General features: G+C 38.2%; 1 protein-coding gene across 4 annotated transcripts in view; it reads left to right on the forward strand.

Moving 5' to 3' along the window:
• LOC140338729 (uncharacterized) overlaps positions 1–12,786 on the forward strand; it is a 101,056-nt gene that overhangs the window by 44,227 nt on the left and 44,043 nt on the right. For 2 of the 4 annotated variants that reach the window (XM_072423052.1, XM_072423051.1), the window contains exons 2-4: positions 3,176–3,389; positions 4,863–5,076; positions 11,860–11,985. In XM_072423052.1, coding sequence (XP_072279153.1) covers positions 5,065–5,076; positions 11,860–11,985 — 138 coding nt within the window. In that variant the 5' untranslated portion in view covers positions 3,176–3,389; positions 4,863–5,064. The remainder of the gene's footprint in view (positions 1–3,175; positions 3,390–4,862; positions 5,077–11,859; positions 11,986–12,786) is intronic. The other 2 variants (XR_011922305.1, XR_011922304.1) reach the window with 1 other exon arrangement.

A 12,786-nucleotide genomic window follows, 5' to 3' on the forward strand; every position in this document is an offset into this window, starting at 1 on the left:
CAACCAATTAGCTGGCTCTCTCCGAGTCAAGTAGAAGCCCCGCTGATGTCACAGGGATTCCCTCAACTTCGGGTCTGCCTGGATGTGTGCACACCTGTAGTGCACTGTATTCTTGGATTGAGAAACTATATCCAAGAATACATAATAGAAGGACTGCGTGGCAACAGCGATTCCTGTTGCAGCGCTGTACTATGTATTCTTGGATAGAGAAACTCTATCCAAGAATACAGGGCACTATAGGTGATGAATGGGGACAAGTCATAGTACAGTATTGTGAGTTTTCCTCGACTTATCTGATGTACACTATATGTAAATTTGTCCCTTTGCATCTGAAAGAAGAAGGGAATTAGTTGTTATTTTTGTATACATAAATGTAATTAAAGTTTTCTTATTTTTCTTATCTGAACATTGATGAAGGAAGAGTATTTATATGAATTTATTGAGCAATTTATATGTTTTTTTTATATATATTGTGGCTATGAGTTACATTTCTTTATTTATTGTATTAGCATATTTTTCTAATAAAAAATGTAAGGTGTGTTCATTTGTTGACTTTATTGTTGACCTAGGACCTTGACTCTGTTTTGTCTTAACCACTGCATACTGTGGTTGGAGGACATATTACCTGGTTGCCTGTCAGTCCTTCCCCAGACGCTATCTTTTGCTGGGACAGCACAAATAAATTCCTGTAGCTGTGCAGTGGCCTGCTATAGGAAAACAGTGAGGCTTTATATTGAGGGACTGGCATCTGGCGACCTCTGATGCTGGACCAGGACCTTACACTTTCATCATGTTTTGTCAGTATGTCTATAGTCTTGGTCAAGACTTTCCCTCATTCATGATAGTGCAAACTAACTTTAAACCCACATTTTGGTTTTTAAATATTATAATAATAAAGTATGTATTCTCTGGGATATGGGCACCCAAACTTTTGTCCCCCTGCACCACAGACCAGTATTTTCTGATGATTTTTTTGTACTTCTGTAATATGTGAGATATATCTTAGAAAAAAATAATTCATTTTCTTTCTTATATTATACCTTTTTTGCTTGTGTATCAATCTGTTTCCTTCTATCATATTTCTCTACTGCTACTAACTGCTCCTTTATTAGTTCTTTATTGTATCCTTTATCTAGGAACTGTTCAGATATTTGCTGTGCATCCTTTCTAAAATTTTGTGCAACTATACTTTAATCCAAGAAACTGCATATTGCAGCTGATGTTAGAAATAAAGCTGTAACAATCAAAGTGTATACTGTTTATTTTTTTTTGCCCATAGCATTCTAATTGTTTGCAAGTAAAAAGTGCCATTGTGTATACTTGTGTGGTAGTAAAAAAAACACTGATTGTTCCACCAATATTGTTCCACTTTGACTTGATAATTCATGTACAGCTTCAATTCCTTTAGTGTGATCTATCACTGTGTATAGTAAAACTACATTTAGTGTTCCATTGCCATTTCTCTTCTCATATTACATCTTGTGCCAGTTGAAACTTGTATAGAGTTTTGTTAATGTGCATTGAAGCTGTTTGTACAAATGGTTGTAAATATTAAAACCACATATTGTGGTAGGTTGGAATAAATGATCCAGTGCCAGAAATGGTGGATGGATTGTAAACTTTAAAGTATTACAAATTCAATTTTGACCAGAAATGTTTTATCTTTATTTTGCCATATTATATTTCTAGGTACTTTACATTTTGTCAGTAGCATCTGTTTTAAGTATCTTATTAGTTCCTCCCTCTTTCAATAGTCTGTCAACCTCCAATATATAGTATGATCAGCTCAATCCAGTAAAGCAATTTCACCACCTTTATCAGAAGCACTAATTATTAAATACTAGGTGCTAAATTGCAAAAAAAAAAAAAAATTTCAAAACCATAGTTGACAGTTTTTTAGTTGTTGGACCTCTAAATTTTTTTTCTATTTCGGATACTTTTTTTATCAATAAATTCTTCCTTTTATTCTTTTCAGTAGCAATTAGTTTGCTATACATTGTTTATATTTAGTTTTATTATTATTATTATTATTATTATTAAACAGGATTTATATAGCGCCAACATATTACGCAGCGCTGTACATTAAATAGTTTTATCAGTTTCAGTAGCAAATCCACAAAGGAATTGTTCACAATTAGGAAATGAAGTGTTAATTAATGGACTATCTAGAGCTATGATTTAAAATCTATTAAACATTGTTGAAGGATTTAAAAATTTGCATTAAACATCTTGTAACTAAATGAATTTTGAATGAAGAGTTCACAAATGTACATGGCTAATATCAGAGATTGGAGGGCAAGGGATAACACACTAAGCTTAGAGAATGAGGTAAAGCGCTACTGACTTTACTCTCTAATGATATGCAAGAAAAGAAAAATATTTTTTTAACTTTGTAATGAAAAAAAAAACAGCCTAATACCCCTCTCCCCACCACCACACCAAACAAACTACCATAGGGTGCAGACTGACATCTACATAGCAAGGGAATGTCAAGTGTAAAGCTAAGCTGATTTCAGTCCAAATGCAGTTCAGCATCTCCCCAAAGAAACCCAGCCTGGTTCTGACCAGAAACTGATAAGCTGGGCTCAAATTCCACCTACATGCCCTGTATGTTGAACTACATGGGTGTCCCCTCTCTGATTAGCTGGTTGTAGGGTACCCCAAAACAGTTAATAAAAGTAGTGGTATTTTTGAAAAAAAAAAATGTCTAACAAATAAAAATGTTTTACCTAATATTTACAATTTTAGGGTCCTGGACCAAAGACGTCCTGCATTTTCCATCCCAGTGTCGACAGATCAGATGGAGCTCATCTAACTCAAACTCCAATTTCAGCTCTGTCATTTTTTTCTATGCTGAGAACAATTACATGTGCTCAGGGAAATATGGGGATGAAGTTTACTATAGGTTATTTGCCAATATTTAGACATATTCTGAATATAGACAATGATGTAAGTCATATAGCATTGTTTATTAGAACTTTTGTCTTTTTGCACACACTAGTGGACTGGTTAGGGGTTTGAAGTGAGAGTGAGGGATGGCCATCCACTTGCTTCCAGCAGTAGATGCTAAATTAGTTGTACGTGAGTGCTAATACTTATTGCAACATTCTTTATTTTACATACTGTCCTGCCATTTATATGGATCATTGAATACTGCTTCCTTTTCTCTTTACAGAACTGCAAACAAGCCTCTGGCATGGCATTGGATGCTTTCTTTTGACAGTGATTGTAACTACTTTCTTTTGGAGTTCTGGAACCTACACTGCATCTGTTGCAGTCCACAATGGCAGTAATCCTGTATTTCTGGCCTGGCTTTGTCTTGTAACATCTAGCATAACCCCTATATTGTGTCAAATAGTATTTTGGGGTTGTGGTAAACAGAGTCAAAGGTAATAATGTTTCTCCATTTCATATTTTTTAAAGAAATTGTACATGTGCTTGATTATGATCCAAGGCAGGTATCATTTAAGCTATTGTAAAACATTTTTCTAGAGTTATTATGTTTTATTAACTAAAGCAGGAAATCCCTATTAAGGGGGTAACAGATTTTAGAAAACTAATATATAAAGTAGTATAACATAAAGCTTTTTGCATGTCTTGATGCTCATGTTTAACACCATTGAATTACAAATCTAGCAGGAATAGTGAGTTTTCTTGGCACATACCAAACATACAGATGACTAGAGTAAAAAATTGTTTGAAGAGAGACACTTCTGCATAAGAACCTTCAGCAGTAAAAGACAAACCTTATTGAATAATGGAGTGATAGGCTCCAATACTTTAAATGTTTACCTTCTTCAATCATGGGGGGGGTTGCTGTGTAGGTGCTAGGACCAGTCTTGTAGGTGTTCGGGAATTGGCAGGTTTTCAAACCCCTAGAGGTAATATAGGATCTATTTAAATAGTTAAACTTAAAACTATGTTAAACTTCACTTGAATGGATAAATAAATTACAACATAGGAAATAGTGTATTTTTTTCAGAGCAAAAAATGCTTGGGCTTATTCCAGTGTTGATCACTTTAACAAAGGTTTAGGTGTTTGGTCACATGGTCTCTGCTAAGGCTATCTGGTCACTGGGGGGAGCCTACAGTAAATATTTTTCACTAAAAGTATTTCGACTGTTGTATATACACAATGCAAAACCCTAATTTATCTGCCCAGAATTTTACCTGAATTTTTACTTTGTTAAGTAAACACCTAAATCAATATTTAGTAGATACATATTTGAGTTATGTTATTATTTTTAATATTGATCAGTATTTATGTTCCACGGGATCATAAAAAATGTAATTTGGAATTTAATTTGTCCATTTAAGGACATTTTTGCATCATCTCTCTCATCCATGTGTTGTTTTCAGTTTAAAGCTTGAGATCATTAGGGCTGATTTAGTAAGTTGCAAAAATATCACCTGCAAAGGGAGAATTTACTTTGCTAAGTTAACAGCCCAAATCCCCTCCTAGGTTTTTTTTCTTCCTAGGCTCAGGTTTCTTACAGACTGCTTCGGGTTTTTTTTCAAGGATTTCTCTGTATTTTTTTTACCAGCATTCTACTTTCTTACGCCTTCTATGTTTGCTGTGGAGAAACCTCCTCCAATCTCCTTTTGACACTACAATCTAACAATCTTTCCCTATATTTTCTTTTAGTTTGGTAATTTATTTATTCTTTGCTTTAATGAAGCCTGCCCCACATAATCTGATGTTTGTCAGTACAACACTAAATCAGATTAATCTGTGTTTAAGAAAATAATAAGATTAAATGTGATTACTAATTTTGATATACCCTGTTTAGCTGTATCTCAACTCCTGCTACTGTAATTGAATTGTATATCCTGTATATGTCTCTCTTTTGTTTTTCTTCTAGTTGGAGAACTCTTGGTATTTATAGCGTAACAACCACTCTGGTCATTAAGAAAATCTTCCCTGTCTGTAGCTGTTCTCTGCTAGCCCTCTCCCTCTACTTCCTTGCTCTTCCCAGGCTATGCACTTCAGAAGTAGCAGTACTTTACTCCTGCAATAAGGCTTTTTGCTATCTTCTCTCTTGGACCATACTAAGGGAGCAATTCATGGGAGCCAGAGTGAGTAGTAACCCATTCTGCTATAAAATCCATCTTTGTTAGCAGTGACTGTTCTAGCATACTATTCTACACTGTATAAGCAGAAAAGCAAAGCAGTCAAAGCAGCTTAACTCAAGCCATTTTGTTACTTTTGAATTTAGCAGGAAAAACCCACATTTGACAGAATTGTCTCTCAATTCCTGACTGTATAAAATACTAAACTTCATTTTATTTGGTAGGTAATTTCTAGTTATTCTGCTGCAAAAGTTCGTACTTGCAGATCCTACCAGTATGCACACTTCCTGATAACAGCTATTTCCTTGCCGCTCGAGCGGCTGGTATGCATCGATAAACCACATTTGTAGTCCATCTCCGGGCAATAGATAGTGTCAGGCAATGAAGTAGACACTTGAATATTAACTCTACCATGTATAAAGAGAAGAACTTAAAAAGCTCTAAACTAGGTTTTCAGTAAGTAAAAAGGGCATTTTGTCTTTTTATCTGACTTGTTTCCTAATTTGCTTATTCTTGGCCTCTGATATAACTGCTGCACATGTGTATGGGAGTAATACCGATGCCATATTACATAAGAGGGTAATGAGCTGGGACTGTACAATGCACAGCACATATGCTATTTAGTGTAGCTAGAAAAGAAAAATCATGCTAGGGAAAAAGCAAAACCAAGTAATGTCTGCTATAAGTCAGCAATAAACTGTCTGTGGAGGACTCAGACCTGGGATGGGAGAGTGGGCGGGTTCATGCGCGGTCAGGAATCCGCACATTTAGTGGTCCGTAGGCCCTAAAAGGTTGGCGACCACTGACTTAAAGTATTTATGATTTATGCAAATGTGTACCATAACCGCTTGGTCTTTCTCAGCTCTTATCAATAATATTTAAGCTGAGCATCTGGGGATAATATTCTGGTGTCTATTTATTACTGCCCCCCCCCCTCAATTTACTTGACTTATTTTCATGTATTTCATGTATAGGAAAATGAGGAAATGTGTGAACTTTGAGATGAAACATTAATAAATAGACCCTTCTGTCTAGTACTTTGTTGGCAAAAAATACGGTATGCTATTTAGTGTAGCTAGAAAAGAAAAATCATGCTAGGGAAAAAGCAAAACTAAGTAATGTCTGTTATAAGTCAGCTATAAGCTGCCTGTGGAGGACTCAGACCTGGGATGGGAGAGTGGGCGGGTTCATGCGCGGTCAGGAATCCGCACATTTAGTGGTCTGTAGGCCCTAAAATGTTGGCGACCACAGACTTAAAGTATTTATGATTCATGCAAATGTGTACCATAACCGCTTGGTCTTTCTCAGCTCTTATCAATAATATGTTAAGCTGAGCATCTGGGGATAATATTCTGGTGTCTATTTATTACTGCCCTCCCCCCTCAATTTATTTGACATTATTTTCATGTATTTCATGTATAGGAAAATGAGGAAATGTGTGAACTTTGAGATGAAACATTAATAAATAGACCCTTCTGTCTAGTACTTTGTTTGGTGATGGATCTGTTTATCTGATATTATTGTACACTTTCACCAGTATCTGCCCTTGCTACATCCCTGTTCTCACTGCATAATTCCTTCCCTGCTAGGGACTGCTAGGGAATGTCTTCAATATGCTCCAACATGCAAGTGACTATTTCCTAAATGTACATTTTCAAATATCAGGCAGGTAGGCGTATTTAGAGTGTGTCATTTTAGGTATAGTTTCTTGAGTACTTTTTTCTAATTTAGCTATCCACATCTAGATTCTAATTTGCCCACATCTTGCCATTGGTCCTAATCAGCACCTGCTGAATGTAATGAAAAGAGTTGACAGCTTTTGTTATGTTAAAAATAATGTTCATTTAGTTTTAGTTTTAAAGCAGTGGTGCCCAACCTTTTTTCATCCAAGGGGCCACTGTTGACATAAAGAAAAAGTTGCGGGACACAATGCAAAACATTATGTATGTTTCAAATTAGAATAGTGGTGGTCTAAATATGTCAGTATTTTTATGTCAAAAGCGGTACATTGTTTTGCATGGAAATTTGTTGTTTAACCACCTAGCCGGTATGCCCGTACAATGAAAGATACAACAATAAAGCTATCATACAGTGCTGGCTGGTCATAAATTGCTCCCCGTTCACCATTTCTGTACCAAAGAACAGAAACTACACCATACAATGCATCATGTCGGTTATAGGGGGTCGCTAACCTTTTTTGTACCCCAAAATCTCTGCATCAGATACTTTCAGAGAAATTAAATTTATGTGACAGATAGCCAAGGGGGACCTGTTTTTACTATTACATCTATAGGGCCATACATCTCCCTTTTGGCTGGCAAGGTATGATAGGTATAGTTTTTCTTATCTTGTGATGTCGCTGCAGCAATAACATTTTAGGGGGAGTTATCCACAAGAGTCCCCCACTTATTCTACATTTTATTATACCTATAGCTCCCCTATCTTGTGATGGTGTCATAATGATTAATTTTTAGGGGGAGTTAGCCACAAGAGTTCTATAACTTGCAGTTACATTTCCCTTTTCTTACAGAGTAATTGGGGTTCATAGAGAGTAAGGGTGATAGCTTTTTATAGCTGTTATAACATTTTATTAGAGAAGGGGGGGCAAAAGGGGTTACTGGCTTCAACATTTCTGGTTGCCAACATCCCTCTGTTGCAGAGAAATTGGGGAGGACCACCAGTCTGAATGCAACCTCATTCACACCACAGCACACAGACAATTCTCAGTACCCTGAGTACCCATGAGAGTGGCCCCCAGGCCATTTTAAAATTTTAAAAACTCATTTTAAAATGATGTTTTAATTGTATAATAACCTCCCAATCATAGTGTAAGGAACTTACCTGTCCAGTGAGCCCATGGCGTCCCTGGGGATCACAGCCGCAGAGGGAGACGCCGCTGCAGCAGGCAGCATGGCCAAGGCTGCTGCCCTGCTCGCAGCCTGTCTCTCCCTGCAGGCGAAAGGGATCCTTTCTAGCCGAACTACTGTTCGGCCAGGCGGCATCCCCAGCATTCCTATGGACGTGATTACAGAAAGTCCTGTTCTCAGCACTCCTGTGGATGTGCAAAGTAGGGCATGTCCCAGGGGTGCTGTTTGAAGAGGTGCGCGCACTACCAGGTGCGTGCCTCTTGTACCCCCCCAGGGGCGTGGCACTCAGCTACCACGCTGCGGGGCGGGACATAGTTAGTTTGAATTTCCTTGCAGCCAATTGGCCGCAGGGGTTTAAGTTACCCTCCAATCAAATGGCACCAGGTCATTGGGCACTCTGGCCATTTAAGGAGAACCTGTCCTGAACACCATTGCCCGCTATAAGCCTCAATGAAAGATACAACAATAAAGCTATCATACAGTGCTGGCTGGTCATAAATTGCTCCCCGTTCACCATTTCTGTACCAAAGAACAGAAACTACACTACATACAATGCATCATGTCAGTTATAGGGGGTTGCTAACCTTTTCTGTACCTCAAAATCTCGGCATCAGATACTTTCAGAGAAATGAAATTTATGTGACAGATAGCCAAGGGGGACCTGTTCTTACTATTACATCTATAGGGCCATACATCCCTCTTTTGGCTGGCAAGGTATGATAGGTATAGTTTTTCTTATCTTGTGATGTCGCTGCAGCAATACCATTTTAGGGGGAGTTAGCCACAAGAGTCCCCCACCTATTCTACATTTTATTATACCTATAGCTCCCCTTTTAGGAGAAATTAGGGTTCAGATAACATAGGTTGACATTTATATGTGACTGGGCACCATGGTATAGTAGGAGTAATAACATTTAGTGGGGGGAGGGGGTAAATCACAAGAGTCCCCCACTTATCCCACAAAGGGTAATTGGCCAACTATGTGTGACAGGGTAGCATGGTACGATAGGTATAGTTTTTCCTATCTTGTGATGGTGCCATAATGATTAATTTTTAGGGGGAGTTAGCCACAAGAGTTCTACACTTGCAGTTACATTTCCCTTTTCTTACAGAGTAATTGGGGTTCATAGAGAGTAAGGGGGATAGCTTTTTATAGCTGTTATAACATTTTATTAGAGAAGGGGGGGGCAAAAGGGGTTACTGGCTTCCACATTTCTGGTTGCCAACATCCCTCTATTGCAGAGAAATTGGGGAGGACCACAAGTCTGAATGCAACCTTATAGTTTTGTGAACTTCAAGGGGTGACCACAGCGCACAGACAATTCTCAGTACCCTGAGTACCCATGAGAGTGGCCCCAAAGGAGTCCTTAACATGGAAACTCAATTTGGGGACCTTGGTCCTAAATAGCCCTCCTTAATGTGAAAATATCCCTGATTGTTATTATAAATTTATGCTTGTGACCTCCTATCTGGCAACTTGGTATGTTTAGGGAGCTGAAATTTTTTTAGTTACAGCTCTCAGGGTCCCTTTTGTACCCTGAACGTTTTACATTTCCATGATAATCAGTGAAGGAGATATGAAGGTTTGTCAGCTGCATGGACACAGACACAGCTCTCATGCTGGGACTATTTCACAGTACAAGGTGGGCGGGGAGCAGCCACAGATCTATAAATGCATGGCCACTCTCAGGGAGCTAACACTGAGCATGCTCAGGAAGCTCCCTCTCCTAATAGCATGAACTCGATAGAGAAACATAGAGACTAAGGAGATGTGCGTGCCTCATCCCCCGCAGGACAACGAGCAAAGAAAGCAGAGAGGGAATGAGGAGAGGGCTGAACCCTTGCATTAAAGTAAGTGTACAGTAACTTACTTCAGCTAAAAGAATTCAATTCAAATTATCAGATAAAATGTTACTTTTAAAAATACAGAGTTTTTGAGTGTTTCTTTTAAAATGATGTTTTACTTGTATAACTACCTCCCAATCATAGTGTAAGGAACTTACTTGTCCAGCGAGCCCGCGGTGTCCCTGGGGATCACAGCCGCAGAGGGAGACTCCGCTGCAGCAGGCAGCATGGCCAAGGCCGCTGCCCTGCTTGCAGCCTGTCTCTCCCTGGAGGCGGAGGGATCCATTCTAGCCGAACTACTGTTCGGCCAGGCGGCATCCCCAGCATCCCTATGGACGTGATTACAGAAAGTCCTGTTCTCAGCACTCCTGTGGATGTGCAAAGTAGGGCACGTCCCAGGGGTGCTGTTGGAAAAGGTGTGCGCACTACCACGTGTGCCTCTTCTACCCCTCGGGGGCGTGGCACTCATCTACCTCGCTGCGGGGTGGGACATAGTTAGTTTGAATTCACTGTACCCACTTGGCTGCAGGGGTTTAAGTTACCCTTCAATTAAATGGCGCCAGGTAGCGCAAGGTCATTGGGCACTCTGGCCATTTAAAGAGAACCTGTCCTGAACACCATTGCCCGCTATAAGCCTCTGTGTGTACAGTGTGCTTGGGTGTGTTCTCTGTGTTGGTTTATATTAACCTGTTTTGCCATTACCATAGCGACCTGGTCTGTTACCTAATTCTGCTTGAACTCCGCCTGCCCTGACCTTGGATTGTTTATGACCACTCTTGCCTGCTGCCTGCCCTAACCTCAGATTGTTCCTGACCTGTCTGCTTTACCCCTCTGTGCCACGCTTATTGGACTAATCATCTGTGATTAACCCTGTCTTGTTTTATGACTACCAATAAAGCTTGACAAAGGATTCTTGGAGTTGGCTGTGGTTTGTGTGCCCAGGCGCATTACACTTGGTAACACATATATATAAAACTATATATAAAATATATATAACACAAATATATTTGTGAATCTTGCTTTTTCTCTATATGGCCTTCAGCCATGCCATCTTCAAAAAAAAGCTACCTTTGTACCTACGTAATGTACTGAATAAACAAAGTTATCTGACACAAATTGGTGTAAGGTACCTAATAGTAGTTGTTCCATAGAGGTTTAAAGATTTTTATACATTTTACTATTTATATAAAATAAAACATTTTTTCCACCTGTATCATGAGCATTCATGTGAACAGAAGGTCCTCTTCTTCTCTCCATCTGTGTTGCCGTTGGGGATTTTGCCTCCTGTCTTGCTTGGTGAAACTGTTCACATTTAAACAATAAGTAATGGAAAATATCTTTAATGGAGGCCTGGATAACAGTATAAACCTGAGATGAATCTGGCTATACATACACTTTAATATAAGTAAACAAGAAAAAAAACAAATATCAAAGCCTCTGTTTAGATATAATTACATTTACACATCTTTAAGTTTACCATAAACAATTTGTGAATCCTGGGTAGAAAATAAAAACACCAAACGTATCCCTAGCCAATCTGTATTAAAAAAAAAATACGTGAAACCCAGAAAGACTTACTGGATGGATTTGCTATCATGTAATCTTAAGAGGAGCCTCTTCCAGTAGTAAAGCATTGTGATCCTAATATATTTTCTGTGAAGCTGATTAGTCTTCTAGCAAACTCTCTATTTGTGGCATCATGTCACTGCTGCTTTATTACTACAAGAACATGTGAAACCAGAGATGGACTTGAACTCACAGAGAAGTGATTGATACTTTTGTCAGCCAATAGAGCATTTGTGTCAATAGAATGCAAATGTGTGGAAATGTGTTATTTTATTGCCTGGAGTTGAGCTATAGATGTATATGTGGTATGAGATGAAGCTACCAACACACAGCGTTACAGCCATCTGCAAATGAAAGACAGTGGACATGTTAGATTGAAGACCAAGCGGACAGCTAGCACTTTCAATGCCTAGCTTCTAGACCGTTACTAGCCCAACAGCTATTAGCAAATGGATCTGTTACTTTAAATGTGGAGCTTTTAAATAATACATTTTAATAATATATTCTTCAGGTTGTTGCTGTAATTTTTTGCATGACTGGGGTGATGATTATGTCCTACACAGAAAGTCCTGAAGAAGAAGCTTTATCTGGTCGAATGCTTTCTTTGACTGCAGCTGCTGTAACAGCTTTGAATGAGGTAAAATAGTTCACAGATTACACTGTATATGAGAAACATTATACAGATTCTAATAAAATAAAATTCCCTTTCAGTATCCTGATTATCCTTTAGTCTGAAAGTCATGGCAGTTTAATAAGGAAAAAAAAAAACCACTAACTCAGTCATCCCATGACAATAATTTACTAGTTAAGTTCCAGATTCATTTTTACATTCCAACCATGGGTGTTTTTATTTGGGAAATACTTTTTCATAATGTATGATTGAAAATACTTATACTTATATTGTTTTAGTGGGGGCCAAACAAGGCTTTGTTTTGTGGTAGTGTTTTCCAATTATTAAGGGCATGTAAAATACAAAAGTTTGACCAGTGGCATGTTTAAGTATTGCTAGGAATATCAAGTTCTAATTATTTTTGTTTCATTTATCATTTTGACACTTAAATACGGTTTCTATAACCATCCGTGGCAAACTATTTTCAAATGAAAGAACACTTTTACATAGTTACATAATAAGGCAGGTTGAAAAAAGACATAAGTACATCAAGTTCAACCACTAGGGTAATAAACATATTCCAGATATAAAACCCTATAGACATAGTGGAAAAGGAAGGCAAAAAAAACCCTGGTACAATTTTCTTCAACAGGGGAAAAAAAATCCTTACTGATTCCATGAGGCAATCGTATGTTCCCTGGATCAACAGTCTCTGGTATCTTAACTTTAAAGCTTTAATGTCCAGTTATATTCTGTGCTTCTAGAAAAGCATCCAGCTTTTTCTTTAAGCAATCTATAATAGTTGCCTTAATTACCTCCTGAGGGAGC

The sequence above is a fragment of the Pyxicephalus adspersus genome, chromosome 9 (assembly GCF_032062135.1).
Source record: "Pyxicephalus adspersus chromosome 9, UCB_Pads_2.0, whole genome shotgun sequence".
NCBI lineage: Eukaryota > Metazoa > Chordata > Amphibia > Anura > Pyxicephalidae > Pyxicephalus > Pyxicephalus adspersus.